This window comes from Pelodiscus sinensis, chromosome 7 (assembly GCF_049634645.1).
Source record: "Pelodiscus sinensis isolate JC-2024 chromosome 7, ASM4963464v1, whole genome shotgun sequence".
NCBI lineage: Eukaryota > Metazoa > Chordata > Testudines > Trionychidae > Pelodiscus > Pelodiscus sinensis.
In genome coordinates this window covers 71,661,638-71,678,377 of record NC_134717.1, presented here as the reverse complement: position 1 = coordinate 71,678,377, position 16,740 = coordinate 71,661,638, and the positions used below count along the sequence as shown (strand labels likewise).

Below are 16,740 nucleotides of genomic sequence, written 5' to 3'. Positions count from 1 at the left end.
TCGTGTGGGATGGGCAGGGCCTCCGCAGAGTGGGCGGGGCTGTAAATGGGGCCGGGAGTGTGCCTCCCCCAACCCCAGCTGCACCGACCGCCCATGGCTGTAATACTTTACTGTGAGGAAACATGGTGTTTGACAAGTGTTCTGGGGATTAGAATAGTCAGGTTCTTCTTCAAGGAGTGTCCCCGTGAGTGCTCCACCTTCAGGTACATCAGTGCTGCTGCGCTGTCGATTGGGGAGATTTGTGATATCAGTGCCCTGTGGACGGCTGCATGTGCGGACTGCTGGCGCTTGCAAGCTAGAGTGGCTACTGTGCACGTGCAGCCGGCCGCCTCCTCAGTTCCTTCTGAACCGCCGTTGGTTTTGGTCGCAGCTCAGCAGTCACCCTCTACTATAGATAATTTTACTGTGTTCTCGTAACGATTTAGTTAGCTCTTCTTTCCAATTAGGTGTTCGTGTGCCGAGTGCATGGATTCCGGAGCTTTTACCCTTAGCAGTATTCGTTGGCCAGCCAGGGAGCCTCCTGAAGGGTGCCAGTATACTGGCATATATATTCCTCTGCTGGCCCTTCACCCCCTCAGTTCCTTCTTACTGCCCGTGATGGTAGCTGGAGTGCTGTTAAGACTGATAGGCCTTACCTTTAGCCTGTATATAGTTCTCCTTATCTCTTCAGTATTGTATTAGTTCGTTAATAGTTAATTAGTAGTTCTTTAGTTCTTGTAAATAGTTTTACATAGGGAGGACTTCTCCCCTCTGGCCTCCACCCAACTGGGGAGGGGATGCCAGGGCTGCAGGGATTCAAACTATGTGCATTGTGCTTGAAACCTATGCCTTGGAGGGATCCTCATGACTCTTGCTTGAAGTGTCTTGGAGAGACCCACTGTACTAAAAGCTGCAACATCTGCAAGAGTTTTAAACTGAGGCCTCAGCACGAGAGAGACTCTAGGCTCAAGCTTATCCTCATGGATTCTGCTTTACAGTCACTAGCTCCAGAGAGGGTTGAATTTCCCGGGCTTCATTTGCATCTTGCCGTGCGCCGCCATTTTTAAATGTCCGCTAGTGCGGACTCCATGCCGCGCGGCTACATGCGACACGGACTAGGTAGTTCGGACTAGGCTTCCTATTCCGAACTACCGTTACTCCTCGTTTCACGTGTAGCCGTGTGGCACGGAGTCCATACTAGCGGACATTTAAAAATGGCGGCGCCCGGCAAGATGCAAATGAAGCCCGGGAAATTCAAATCCCGGGCTTCATTTGCAAGTGCGGTATGCCTACATTACCCTCCTACTTCGAAATAGGAGGGTAGTGTAGACATACCCTCATAGAGTTATTGTAACATATTGGTGCAGTATTCTTTCCTTAAAACAATTCTTTATCACCAAAGAAACTAGAATAACTACAAATGGAGCCCTAAGTCAAGTATTTTTTTTTTTACTAAAAATAATAGCAAATCACAAATAATATGTGCCAAAGCCTCTTTTTTCTTTAAAACAAATATATATTGACATTTCGTACAAAACTGCCTCCTTTACTGGCTAATTTCTTATTTATTTTGCACACTCTATTGCTTGTTGTCAGAGGGTTACCAAATTTTAGGAGTTTGATGAACTACCAAAAAAACCCACAACAGAATATGCTTAGGAAAATATGGCTGCATCTTGCCTTCAATCCACAGGTACATATTCTACTGATATTCGGGGATGCGAAATGCAGAACTATAACGCTTGAAAAAAATGCAGAATTCGTTTTTTCTGAGTAAATGTTTTTAAAACAAGCCAAAAATATAGGTTACAGAGTTTAAGTATTAATATAATAATTTTGTAAAGTATTCCTTTACAGTTATGAGTGAATTGGATTCAGAGTACAGAAATTAATCTCATTAATGTTCTTCCATGTCAGGAAGAAAGATGCTGGTGACACTGATAAAAAAGTGTGCTATTAAGTGACTTATAAAATCTATAAAATCTGTGGGGCAATGGGGGGGGGGCATTAAAAAATAAAATCACAGATTAATGTCAGGTTAACTTCTTCCACAATTTTTAGTATTTTAAATCATAAGAGAGCTTATAAAAACATGTAACTATAGAACATGCTTTTGTACCTTTAACATCGTTTTATAAAAAATGTTTGTTTTTATGACAGCCATATTCTGATCATGGAGTTCAAGCAGCATATCATCAAGTTTATGCACAGAGTGCGATAGCCATGCCAACACCTGTGATGCAGCCTGAGCCAGTTAAAGTAAGCTCTGTAGTCTCTTTTCTTTTGTCTTATGTACTGCCAGGTGTAAGTAAGGAGGACAAGAATGTTGCAAAGGAGTTAAAGTATTCATCGTGTTAGTCTTCATCACAGAGGCTGTTGGGGAAGCACCTACCTTGAAATTGTTCAATTCAGGTAATCAATATGAGTCATAGTCAAAAAATGAGGTGTCAAATGAGGAAGAGCTGGAAAGAATTGATAAGTTAAAGAATAACAAATCACCAGGACTGAATGGAGGATTTCTAAAGAAGCTTAATAATTAAGAGCTGCTAATAAAAAAATACGTATGCCATCTTGTATGTATGCTGATAAAATATGAATGCCATCTCATATGAAGATCGGCTGCTATTCCAGAGGCAAGAAGCTAGCAAATGGCAATATTTATCTTTTAAAAAGACTTTCAGGATGGTACTGAGAATAGTGAGTTTTACTTCTGTTAGGGATGTTAAAATTAAATTAAATGGCTAATTGATTAGTCGATAAGGTCGCCTCTGCCTTTCGCTATACTTCAAAGGCAAAAGTGCTGTGGGGAGCATGAGGCCAACGGGAGACTCAAGCAGTCTCCCACTGGCCCCGTGCTCCCTGCGATGTTTCAAAGCAACAGCGCCACATGGAGCCCGGGGTCAGTGGGGGACTCCCAGCTGGCCCCGGGCTGCACATGGCGTTTCAAAGCAGCAGACTTCAGGCTCTGTGTAGCACTGCAGCTTTGAAATGTCACATGCAGGCTGGGCCAGCTGGGGTTCCCCTGCTGGCCCCAGGCTGCACGCGGCATTTCAAAGCGGCAGCGCTGTGTTGACCCCAGGGTCTGGCCCCGGGCTCCACACAGCACTGCCACTTTGAGGCGCCCCCTCTTCTTCCCTCCCTCCCTTGCTGCCTCTTTCTGATAGAGGCAGCAAACGGGGGGAAAGTAACTAGTCGGCTAGTATGTCAACTATCTGATAAGCATTTTCTTATCAGATAGTCAACTAGTTGACTAGTCGTTCAAATCCCTAACTTCTGTAATAGAAAGTTGACTGAAACAACAATTATAAATATAATTTTATAATATATAGCTGAACATGCTGAGGGAGGGACAGAAAAGCACAGCTTCTGTATGACAAAATCATTCCTCCAGTATATTAGCATGTTTTCATGATGCTAACAGAGTAGAGCAGGGATCGGCAACCTTTTCAAACTAAAGAGCCAAGCTACATAGAAATTCAGAACAAGTGGTCAACAAAGAGCCAGTATAAGAATGCCATTTGCATTACTGAAAATATACAACGTAATATTATTGATAATAGACATAATGATTAATAATAGCATAAATGAAATATATTCACAGACTTTATTTAATGGGACTTTTGCTGCTGCATCTTTTCACCCATTTCATCATAACTGGTCAAATCCTACTTCATCCATGCAATCACACTGCCTTCTGTCAATCTTATGGCAGGGAGCTGGTGATGTAGGGGTGTAGGAGAGTAGGCTGGCGTGTATGAGAGGCTCAGGGCAGGACATTGGGTGTATGATGGACTCAGGGCACAAGGTTGGGGTGTGTGGAGGTGCAGGAGTGTTCTGGCAGGAGACTGGGGATGTGTGGGTGCAGGAGACTGGGGGTGTCAGGTCATAGGAGCTCAGAGGTTTCAGGTCTATGATGGGCTCAGTTTTGGGGTGTGTGGAGGGTGCAGGAGTATTATGACACTGCAGCCAGATGGGGGCTGGGCCCCAATTCAGGGCTTGTTGACCAAGCTTAATTTTTAAATAAAGTAAAATATTGTGTCCAACACAGACGTTTTCAACATTGCCTTGTTTTATGGCAGGAGTGGGGAACCTTTTTTGAGTCAGTGGCCACTAACTCACAGAAAAATTAGTTGGGGACCACACAAGTGAGAAGCAAAAAAACCCCTCCAAAATCCTCCAGCCCTCACTGATGTAACCCCCACCTTAAACACATCACTACTCTGGTGTTCCAGCTCCATAGTGGGGGGAGGAACAGGAAGGGCTGAGGTTCAAGGCCTCAGGCCAGATTTGCTCTTCTAAGGTTTTCAGGGTTACTGGATTTTGTGCCCCCACTAGGCTCTGGGGTGAGGCCAAAAATGAGGGTTTGTGTGTGCCAGACAGGGCTGCTAGAGAATGGGATAGGGATGGGAGTGCACGATCTGGGCAGGAGGAGGTACAATGTAGGAGGGCGTTGAGGTATAAGGTCTGGCCAGAGGGCAGGCTGCCTGACCTGAAGCAGAGGTAGGAGCAGGCTGGGGGCAGGCTACCTGGCAAGGGAGTAGGAAACTGGCTGCCTAGCCAGGGCGGGGGGAGAGTGGGTTTGGCCTAGGGAATAGCGGGGATTCTGGCCAGAGGGGAAGGGAAGGGGGGATTCTGGCCAGGGGATAGAGGGCAGGGAGGTGTCTGGCCAGGGGGCTGGGGTTAGGGAGGATTTTGGCCAGCAGGTTTGGGGCAGGGGGGTTTCTGGCCAGGCAGAGTCTGGCTAGAGGGGGAGGGGGAGGGGCAGGGGTGTCTGGCCAGGGGGCAGAAGGCAGGGGGTGTCTGGCCAGTGGGGAGAGGGTGTCTGGCCTGGGGGCAGAAGGCAGGGGGTGTCTGGCCAGGGGGTTGGGAGTAGGAAGGATTTTGGCCTGGGGGAGGGGGATTTTGGCCAGTGGGCAGGGGCTGTCTGGCATGGGGGGTGAGTGATTGAGTGGGGGTCTGGCCATGAGGCGGGGGGGGCACTTACTTGTTTGTGTGCTGCATGGCAGGCACTGTGTAATACGCCGGCTGCTCCCGGAAAGCCTCCAGAGAAGTGTTTCCCAGAGGGACAACAAAGGGCGGTGTGATGCGCATGGAGCCATTTTGGCTGCTTGTTTCCTGCATGTGGAGGGAAGGAATAGAGCAGCACACTGAGTCATTTTTTGCTCCACTTGTTCCCAGCACAACGGATCCAGTGCAGAGCCTCGGTGCTTTCTCCCCCCCATCCCTTTCCCCTGGAAGCCAGCGCTGATGCTCCAGTCTTGTGGGGAACTGTAGCTGGGGACTGGGAGCGTTCCCCCGCCCCGGGGTGAGGGTCCTGCAGGCCTGCAGCCCCTTTTTCCCTGTGCACCCTCCCCCTCGGCCTCTGTCCACCTTTTGGCTGCTCTTGCAGCACAGGCCCTCAGTCCTTCTGGCGGCTTGCGTCCGCATTCCTGGGGAGACCCTTTGGAGGTCCGGCGTCCATCCGGTTGTCCTCCTCCTTAGACCGCAGTCCACCCTGGCCTCCGTGGTCCACTGCCCCGTAAATCAGGGCGGCTCCCAGTGCTCGGGTCTCCTGGCTCCATGTCCCTGGTGTGGTCGCCACTTCCTCGGTCTGCGGGGGGAGGGTTGAGAGCAACACCAGACCCTGCTCTGTATCTCCCCCCTTATTTCCTCCTCCCTTTCGCCCTTATCTGCTCCTCCCGGCGTCCCCTCACCCCTGCCCTGCGTCCCGCTTGGCCCCGCGTCCGTGGGTCCTAACGTCCGCTGGCTTGATCCCGGGGCAGGGTGCACATGCGCGGCGTCCCCGGGTGCGTTCTCTTGCCTCGCGCTGGCTGCTCCACCCATGCCACGGCCCGCTGGCTCCGGGCCACTGTCAGTGCGGGGGTTGGATCCCCCGTCACAGGGACTGTAAGGTTGTAACATCAGCATGGGCGCCATGCTATGGCAGGAGCAAGGGGGACCTAATTGGGGCTCCAGAAGAGTCATATCTAGCTCTCTAGAGAGCCATATTTGGCTTGCGAGCCATAGGTTGCCAACCCCTGCAGTAGAGGATAAAGGCTCTGATTGATTTTTCCATTGCAGTATCCACTTGTGGCAACTGCAGGTTTTTACTACAGATGGAACCTCTCTAGTTTGGCACTCTCTGGTCCGGCAACATCCGTGGTCCAGAATGATTTTAGTTAGCTGGATGTCCACTTATCCTGGGTGTGGCCAAGTTTCCTGTGGTCCTGTAAAGTTTGTTTACAGATGCCAGTCCTGACTCGTAGTGTTCTTTATTTAGCTCTAAATTACTCCTAAATGTCGAGCCCAGCAAGCAGTGAAAGGGTTGGTAGTGCTACTAAACGTAAGCCTGTTATTAATGCTTTATCTACTTAGTTCCTTGTGCCAATACAGTAAAATTGTGTAACAACACTAACACTTTGTTATGAAGATAGATGATAAGCCTTAGCCAGGCATATGCTTATATAGCGTGTATCAGCATAGTCATACATTATTATGCAGCATTGCAAGCATTGTTCTGTTTATTCTCCTCAGCAAAATAAAAAGAGACCCACTCATTACATTATTGACCTCCTCTGGTCTGGCAAATTCTACGATTCAGCACCTGTCAGTCCCTGTGGGTGCCAGACTACAGAGGTTCAGCCTGTAGATTTGCTTTTTTGTGAAGTCCAGTGAAGTGGTATTTTAGCCTTCCAGCCAAATCAAACTTCAGTCCTTCTTTTGGGTTGCTAAGGTCCAAAAGAAATCCAGAAAAACTGTAATTTCACAATAACAGTTACCTAAAGCACCCTTAGTGGGATCTCACCTTTACATTTAATGATTATCTTCAGATAGTATTCTGGCCTGTCTCCCAGAATCTCATCATCCATTCCACCGGTATGTTTGTCTAACCAGCTAGCTCCCTTAGTCTTTGCATCAAGACTTCCCTCGTATCAAGAGAAGCAGTCTTCTGCTCTCCTACATTGCCTCTTTTAAGTTCCCCTCTCCATTCTTGACATTTGCTGCAGATTTAATCGGTCAAGAACATTTGGGTCCACAGCCTCTCAGTGTTTTTGGTATGGGGCTTATCTGACTTATAATAAAGTCAAGTCAGTAAACATTTATTTGGATTTTTGAAGAGCCTTTGGCAAAGTCCCACACAAGAGGACTAGAATACAAAACTGGCTAGGATATGGAAAACAGAGTGAAATTAAATGGTTACTTTTTACATGACATGGTTTATGATGACATTGGGGAAAAGAGTGAATAATAAGGTGTCAAAACCAAAATAATTTGATTTAGTTCAAACCAGAGAAGACTGCAAGGAGGAATTTTAGAGGAACCTAATGAAGTAAGGTAAATGAACTGCACAATGTAGCAAGTGGAATTCAGTACTGGCAAATCCAAGGAGCAAGGAATAATTTGAAATTCTCACATTCTGGGTTCTAAATTAACTGAAACTACTGAGAAAAAAGATGTTGGTGTCAGTCCAGCCAGTTACTGGAAACCTCTGCTGAATGGGCTATGGTACTCAAAATGTAAACGTAGCACTAAGATGCATAAAGTATGGTTTAAAAACAATATTGAAAATATTAAATTGCTATATAAATGTACTTACTTGGAATACTGCCTAATATTATCAAAAGTGATTAATTATTTTAGATGTCTTAATTTTGGGGTACCTAATTTAAGACACTTTAAAGGATCTTGGTCTTTAGAAAGTGGATATTGAGCACCTTCGAAAAGTTATACTTCTTTAAGTGTCTTAAACTGCACCTCCAATAACTCAGGTACACCAACTAACTAATTTCTACATAGAACAAAAAGGCATTGCTTTATCTTGAGGATGTTTCCCTGTTCCAAATATCAAAGGACTCCTACAAACAAATTAATTATGAGAGCGTCTCAAAGAAAAAGTCACAAAGAAAAATCCTTCATAAATTCAGAGTATGCTGGGCAACTTAATTTAGGGGGTAAATAACAGCTCTCCCAATAATGAATGGTATAGAGAACAAAAACAGGAGCAGTCCAATTAAATTGAAATATAGCAGATTTAAAACTGAAGTAAAAGGAAAAAACAGTTATTCGCTTCTTGCAGTACTGACTGTTCTTGGAGATGTGTGTCTCCAGCAGTGCTCCACTGTTGGTGATGGGTTGTCCGGAGCCGCAGATCAGATCCCTGCAAAGCAGTTTCCCCAGTTGGGCCGTACGTGAGCAGGAGACATCTCATGATGTTCGTGCCTCGGTGCCTGGTACATGTGGCCCGAGTCCCTTTCAGTATCTTGTCTATGTCCTAGTGACTAAGACTCCAAGTAGAGGAGAGGAAGGGAGGGAGGGTCTTGGAGCACCCACAGGGACACATATCTAAAAGTACAGTTGTTACTCCACAAGGTGAGTAACTCCATTTTCTTCTTCGAGTGATGTCCCAATGGGTGCTCCACTGATGGTGACTAAAGAACAGTGTTCAACTTGGATGGTGGGAATCAGAGTCACTGTTGGCGGTGATGGATAAGACTGCCATAGGCACTGCTGCGTCACATGCCAGTTGTGGTAGGATCACATAATGTTTGGCGAAGGTATGTTCCGATGACCATATGGTCGCTTGGTAAATGTCTTTGAGGGGGACTGTGTTCAAGAAGGCCATAGAGGCGGCTGTAGCACAAGTGGAATATGCCCGTGGTGGCTGTTTAGAGGCCTATTGGCAAGAGTGTGATATTTGATTATGCAGGTCAATATCCATTTCAAGATGTGCTGGTTTGAAATTGATGTACCACTGGAGCATTCAGCAATAGAAATAAAAAGTCATTGAGATTTATGAAAGGTTCGTGTTCTCTCTAAAAAGGCCAGTGCTTGTTGAATGTCCAGAGTGTGCAACATCGTTTCTCTAAGGGATACATGTGGCTTTGGGAGGAAGGTAGATAATACAATGTGTTCGTTCACATGAAATGCAATACAAATTTTTTGTAGAAAGGAAGGATATGGTCTCAATGTAACTCTGTCCTTTGTGAAGACCGTATGGGGGGTTCTACCATATGGGCCCCAAGCTCACCAACTTTCGTTAGTGAGATGATAGCTAGTAGAAAACAGACCTTCATAAAAAAGAAGGGAAGTCAAACAGTGTCCATTGATTCAAAGAGAGGTTTGGTCAAGCAGTCTAGGATGAGATTTGAGTCCCATGAGCTCAGTAGAGCTCTATGAGGCAGGTATACGTTCTGGAGACCTTTAAGGAATCTTTTTGTGACTGGGTGAGCAAATACTGAGACTCCGAGATACACAAACATGGAAATCCCGGATGACCCATTATCTCAAACATTGGCACACTTACAACAGGATTATCTGGCTATTTTGACTCTCTCCTCATACCCTATGCTACCAGCACTCCTAACTATCTTTGAGGCACCATCGACTTCCTGAGGAAACTACAAAACATCAGTAATCTTCCTGAAAACACCATCCTGGCCAACATGAATGTAGGAGCTCTTTACACCAACATTCCACATGAAGACAGATTACAGGCGATCAGGAACACCATCCCCCATGACAGCACTACACACCTGGTTACAGAGCTCTGTGACTTTGTCCTCACCCACAACTACTTCCAATTTGGAAACAATTTGTATCTTCAAGTCAGTGGCACAGCCATGGGCACCCGCATGCCACCACAATATGCCATCGTCTTTATGGCTGACTTTGAACATTTCCCCAGGTCTTGCCCTCTAGCAGCCTTACTCTACTTATGAGACATGGATGACATCTTCATCATATGGATCCACGAGAAAGAGACCCTTGAAGAATTTCACAAGGATTTCAACAACTTCCACCGCTTCAGCCTGGATCAGTCCACACAAGAGATCCACTTCCTTGACACTACGGTACAATTAAATGATAGACAAATTTCCATCACCCTATACCGGAAACCTACTGACCGCTACACTTACCTTCAAGCCTCTAGCTTCAATCCCAGATGCATTTCTCAATCTATTCTATATAGCCAAGCCCTAAGATACAACCAGATTTGCTCCAGTGCCACAGACAAAGACAAACACCTAGGCTGTGTCTACACTGGGCCACTTATTCCGGAAAAGCAGCCGCTTTTCTGGAATAGCTTGCCAGCTGTCTTCACTGGCCGCTTGCTTTTCTGGAAAAGCAATGACGATCTACTGTAAAATTGTCAGTGTTTTTCCGGAAAAACTATGCTGCTCCCGTTCGGGCAAAAGTCCTTTTCCGGAAAAACTATTCCGGAAAAGGGCCAGTGTAGACAGCACAGTAGTCTTTTCCGCAAAAAAGCCCCGATCGCGAAAACGACAATCGGGGCTTTTTTCTGGAAAAGCATCCTGCCAATGTAGATGCGCTTTTTCCAGAAATACTTATAACGGAAAACTGTTCCGTTTTAAGCATTTCCGGAAAAGGGTGCCAGTGTAGATGTAGCCCTACAGAATCTATATGCAGCATTCTTAAAACTGAAATACGCACCCGGAGAAGTGAAAAAACAGATTGACAGAGCCAAAAGAGCACCCAGGCATGAACTACTTCAAGACAGGCCCAAAAGAGAAAACAACAGAATTCCACTTGTCATCACCTGTAGTCCACAATTTATCAACAATCTACAACCTATCCTGGAAAATGACCCTTCAGTCTCAGAGGCCTTGGGGGAAAGGCCAATCCTCGCCTTCAGACAACCCCCAACCTCAAATAAATCCTTTCCAGTAACAACGCAACACACCTCTATCATAATCATAATCATCCAAGAACCCACCTCTGCAATCAGCCCTGGTGCCAACTCTGCCCATACATCTACACTAGCAAGTTCATCACTGGACCCAACCACCAAATCAGAGGCTTATTTAACTGCATATCCACTAATGTGATCTACGCTATCAAATGCCAACAATGCCCCGCTACCTTGTTGGCCAAACTGGACAGTCTCTACAGGAAAGAATTAATGGACACAAACCAGATATCCGAAAAGGGATACACAAAAACCTGTTGAAGAACACTTTAATCTGCCTGAATACTCATCAATGGATCTCCAAGTTATCATGTTGTTTCAGGCCAATTCCACAAGCCAAATACACAGGGAAGGATTGGAACTTAACTTGATTTACAAGGTAGGAAGCAAAGAGATCTAAGGCAGCCAACCCCTTCAGGAGAAGATTGCAGATATGACCTTCGGATTCAGTTCCCACTCATGATCCATGGAGAAATTGCGTCTCAAATTGTCCACAGTGGTATGGCTGATTCCGAGTAAAGTATGGTGCCATGAGTGGAATCTGATTGCAGATGCACCAGTTCCACAAGTGGATGATTTCTGTGCATAGGGAACGAGAATGTCTGCCGCCTTGTCTATGTGAAATTTTGTGGAGATATTGTCCATCAGGAACCTGACTGTGCAGTTGGAAATTTTGGGAGCGAAGTGTACACAGACGTTTCTCACTGCTCTGAGCTCCAGATGATTGATGTGCAGCAATGTCTTGTGTGGGGACCCTTTGCCCTGAACTACATGATTGAGCAGATGGGCACTTCATTTAATGCAAAATGAAGTTTTGAATTAAAATTAGGGGGCTAAAATAAAAAGTCAAAAGTTGAGTATGAATCTTTGAAGAGTACTACCCATAGGAATTATTCATAGAGTCAGGAAACTTCTCCCTTTTCCTTTCTGTAGCTCATCTTCATAGCACTTTTTTTTAGGGCTGTCAATTAACCTCCGTTAACGCAGGACAGGATTAATTCATTATTTTTTTAATACATTAATTGCAGGTGTTAATGCTGCCCTGCCCTTTGGAAACGCCGCCGCAGTGCTTCGAAGGAACAGCACTGCATGGAGCCTGGGGTCAGCTGAGGACTCTAGCTGATCCCGGGCTCCATGCAGTGCTGCCCCATTGAAACACCACCGCAGAGTTTCAAAGGGAAGGTGCATGCGATTAATCACACGATTAATCATGATTAATTTTTTTAATCGCTTGACAGCCCTGCTTTTATATTTTATACATATTAAGCATGTTCATCAATTTTATTGGTATAGGTGAAGTAAATTGAAGTGTGAAACTTTCTAAATCCTGAACAATCATGTAATGCTCCTTACCATGAAGTATCATGGTGATCATAGTAACCAGTTTACTTTCCATTTTACATGTGTACAGAAGCTTTAAAAATTACTCCTGTGATCTTATAGTGCAGAAATGAAGCATATTTTACTTTTTCCTATCCATAAAAACAGTCCATTCCATTACATTCATCTGCTTTAATAAAAATTATTCTCTGTAAAGGTTAGTATCTAGAATAAAGCTTCAGCTGTTAGGCTTTATTCTAAATGAGATAGGTGTCCCAGATGGAGACATATGTGCATAATAAGAATAACAAGTGCTAGTGTCTTTAACCATATGTTGTTTGGGGCGAGGGGGGGGGGTCATTTTTAACACTGATGTAGACACTCTTTATTATGACTAGTAAGTTCTTTCCAGGAACTTTTCATCTTGCAAGTTATGTCATTTTTGCTATCAATGGAAGGCATTTTTTCTGTTTTTTTTTAAAGGGTGTTGATTTTTTTACTGCCAGGGATTGTTCTAAGACAGTGGGTTTTTTTTTAATGCACTGCAGTTATATTTTTAGCTTTGTATAGGATTGAACCAAGGCACTGTTACACTTCTTAGCAATTTCCATAGAATACTTCTAAGCATTTGGATTTTTTTATCTGTTAGAATTGAGTCAAGAGTTATAACAAAGGTAACTCTCCTAATATATCCTTATAAGTAATTATTTTCATCCCCTCAATATTTTATAGCTAGTCTCTTAACTCTGTCTCCATTTTCTCAATATCTTTCTGCTAATTAGGAGCCCAGAACTGAATGTAGTCCAGTCACAATTAGTTTAGTTTATCCGTGGATCAGCTTCTGGGCTTCTATCCACAGTTCGAATTCATGTTGTTCATAACATTGAGGTTGCCACCTACTTTTGTTTTTAAATGGCTTTGATTTTTTTTAACCTTGCAGGAATATGCACTGGTGTGGGAGGAGCAAAGGCCATTTAAAAAGCAGGGGGAGGGAGGGGTCATGTGTCCCCACTTTTTAAAAGCTTGCTGGGAGTGAGCATGCCATAATTGTCTTTTGAGGAGTGTCCCTGTGGGTGCTCTACCATAGGTGTTTGAGCATCACTGCACTTCTAGTTGGTGAATTATATTACAGGTTGAACTTCCCTGGGAGGTCCCTTTGGACCTGACTGATCCTGGACCAGGGAGGTCAATGTACTGCGGTCTCCACTTTTCCTCCTTGTATCCCTGCTCTCCCCATGGGAGGGGTGGCTCCACTTTCTCTCTCTCTCTCTCTCTCTCTCTCTCTCTCTCTCTCTCTCTCTCTCTCTCTCTCTCTCTCTCACACACACACACACACACACACACACACACACACACACACACACACACACACACACAGCGGCTTTGCTGCCACCTGAGAGAGGGGACTCCATGCTCAGCCCAGCAGCCACTGGGGCTCTCTTCAGCAGCCGTGTGCCTGAAGCTTTCCCTAGCAGCTAAATGTTTAGAGCTCCATCCAGGATCCCGGTGCAACCAGGCACTCTTCCCAGCAGCTGCACTGCACCCAGGTACTCTGTGTTTCACCTGTCCTAGTCTGACAATGCTCCTGAGTCACCCTGAAAATGCCGGACCAGGGGTGTTGCCAAACTTGGGAAGTGCGGATTACAGAGTGTCAACCTGTAGCTGTGCCCTCGGCAGGCTGCACAGGTTGGGCAGCCAGCATGTGGCTGTTTTGAGCAGCTACTCCACATGCACAGCCAATCAACTTCAGTTCCTTTTGTACTGCCATTGGTGTCAGTCAGAACCCAGCAGTCACCCTCATAGATTTGTAGTCAGTTAGTGAAATTAGATAGTTACTTGTTCTTAGTTCATAGCAAAGTTAGTAGTTTTTTATTGTTTAAAAAAGTTGAATTTTTCTTGTTTCCCCCTTTAACAGTGACCCATTTAACAGACATGCCTGGTTCTCCAGGTTTTAAAAGGTGTGTGGCTTTTAGGTTGTTTGCCTATTTCAGACAGACACTCTCAGTGCATTCATTGCTTAGGTGAGTCACATTCTACTAATCAGTGCCCTCTCTACAAGAACCAGGAAGGCTAGGGAGCTTCAACTAAAGATGATGCTCCTGGAAAAGTCTGTTCGCCCAGCATTGGACCAAGAGCATACCACAGCGCCAAGACAACCTTCTTCTTTGGCGGTGTCAGAGAGTACAGCATTCTCACAGTTGAGCTCAAAGGACTCTGTATTAGTACAGTCCTCCAAAAAATGCTCCCATTCATCTTCTCATGCTGATTCCCCCATGAAGAAACACTCTCACAAAGAAATCAGCCCCAGCACTGGCAGCACCCAAGGTACTGGACTGTGAGACCCCAGGCAAGTCCAGCATCGAGAAGGCCTGAGATACAAAAGACAAGGCACAAACCAGCTCTAAGGCACTGGCCCAACCTAATTCCAAGACTACTACATTAGCACCAGCCAAAGTCCCTTTGGCACTGGCAGCGACAAAACTGCATGCAACATTGGCACTGAGCACCTCCATGCTGCCACCTACCATACTGTCAGTACAGAGCAAACATTTGGCACTACTGGCACAGTGTTCAGTGACTCAACTCCCTTTAGTATCGATGCCCGCACCAAGTATTCCAGTATCACAGGCTGTCATGACCAATGCAGATCTGCTAGTAACCTCAGTGCCAGCACTACCTCTTTTTGGCACTAATGGTACGTGCCACGTGTAGCTGCAGGCACGGAGTCCGCACTAACGGGGATTTAAAAATGGCGGCGCCCGGCAAGATGCAAATGAAGCCCGGGATATTTAAATCCCGGGCTTCATTTGCAACCTCGAATGTCTACATTAGCCACCCTAGTTTGAACTAGGGTGGCAGTGTAGACATACCCCTACTCTTCAGTTAAACATTGCTAATTATGCAGTGTTTCTGGCGAAATACACCCACAATGACTTTAACCAAAAGATATTTTTTATTGAACACTTGCCAGACAATAAATCAGATTGATTTAAGGCTAATGTCAGTGACGAGGCGCTCATCTCTCATGCCGACACAGCAGCTTGTTCCATTTCTGCTTCAGTTGCCATGTAATGGGCTTCTTGGCTACAACTGTCCGGGTTTCCCAGTGATGTCTAGGCTGCAATGAAAGACTTGCCCTTTTGAAGGGTCAGAGCTTTTTGCCAAATCCAATGATGCATCCCTCTATACTCTGAAGGACTCTCTGTCCACTCTTAAAATTCTTGGTACCCATGTATCTGTGACAAAAAGAAAACAATGCAGATTTTTCAGCCAGAGATACAAACCAACTCCATTCACACAGCTGCAGAGGCTTTATGATAATAAGCATTGAAAGCATTAGAATAGTAGCAGACAACCAGCTGCTCAACCTTCAACTTCATGTCAAACCTTTTGAAGGGTTGGTCAAAGGTCAGACAGCCCTGATTTCTCCACGGCAACATCTAAGCTTCTCCACACCATTTGGGAACAGGCTAGCCTTCTTTTATCAAGCATGCAACAACATCACCATGGACAGATGAGTGCTAGAGATTGTATGAACTGGTTACTATATCCCCTTTCATGTAATACCCCACCTACCCACCTCTCTCACCATCCCTCTTCCGGGAACTCTCTCACAAAGTTGCTCTCATGCAGAAACTGAACCACCTGCAATTGGAAGTAATAGAATGTGTACGCCAAAAGCACAGGAGCAAAGGGTTCTAGTCCCATTATTTTCTTACAACCAAGAAAACAGATGGATGGAGGCCCATACTCAGCTTGCGCAACCTCAACTGGTTCATTCACATGCAGCATTTCAAGATGGTGACTCTAACCACTATAATCCTTGTCATGGAGAAGGAAGACTGGCTTTCTACCCTAGACCTACAGGATGCATACTTTCGTATTTCTATACACCCTGCACACAGCAGTTACCTTTGGTTTGCTATCCATTACCACTTGCTATTCCCATTCGGGCTCTCTATGGACCCACGAGTCTTCTCCAAAGTCCTAGCATTGGTGGCAGCACATCTTTGCAGAATGGGAATGACCATCTTCCCATACCTGGATGACGGCCTACTAAAAGGACCTAACTAGCACAAGACTGTTTGTTTGAAGGACCATGTGCTGCGGCCGACACTTGGAAGCTGTGAGCTTCTTAACAAGGATTTGAAATCTAGAACCTTCTATTCATTGGTTGTGCCTTAGTCAGGAGGTGGGGCTATCAGGAAGGCCAAGGCTTTATAAAGCCCGTGAGTAAGTGACCCAGGGAGCTTTGTGAACAGGGGCAGCTAACAGGGAGTTTCGAAGGGGAGTTGGAAGACTGGGAGGTACACTTGCCATTCTTTAAAACTTTTAAATTAAACTAAAAACAAAACTTTCTGATTTAAATAAAAACCCTATCAATAACTTAAGTAGCTGTAGGAGAGAATGCAGGCAGAAGCCCAGCAGCAGAGTGGAGGTGTTCCTGTTTATTGCACTCAGTGTAGCATGTATGATTACCTGCCCTGTGGGCAGATTGCGTATCTGTGCATTTGGCACAAGAGCTCTTGGCCCTCAGAGACTGCGTACGGGCTTTGGAGGCCTGGGTGTTTGACTTGGAGGAGCTAAGGGAGGCTGAGAGGTATGTAGATGAGGCTTTCTGGGATGCTGCAGAACTGTCCCACCTCCGGTCAGACAGCCGCTGTGCTGTTAAGGAGGATGATAAGCTCAGGGAAGGAGAACAGTCAACTGGAGCAGAAGGAAATGATCCCATAGTTGGGACCTTCCTTCCAGAG

At 45.5% G+C, this 16,740-nt stretch overlaps 1 protein-coding gene across 3 annotated transcripts in view; it reads left to right on the top strand.

Moving 5' to 3' along the window:
* BOLL (boule RNA binding protein) overlaps positions 1-16,740 on the top strand; it is a 122,206-nt gene that overhangs the window by 78,877 nt on the left and 26,589 nt on the right. For all 3 annotated transcript variants that reach the window (XR_012905401.1, XM_075934266.1, XM_075934263.1), the window contains exon 11: positions 2,140-2,238. Coding sequence is in view for 2 of the 3 variants with exons in the window: in XM_075934266.1 (XP_075790381.1) it covers positions 2,140-2,238 (99 nt within the window). In the remaining variant the exon portion in view is untranslated. The remainder of the gene's footprint in view (positions 1-2,139; positions 2,239-16,740) is intronic.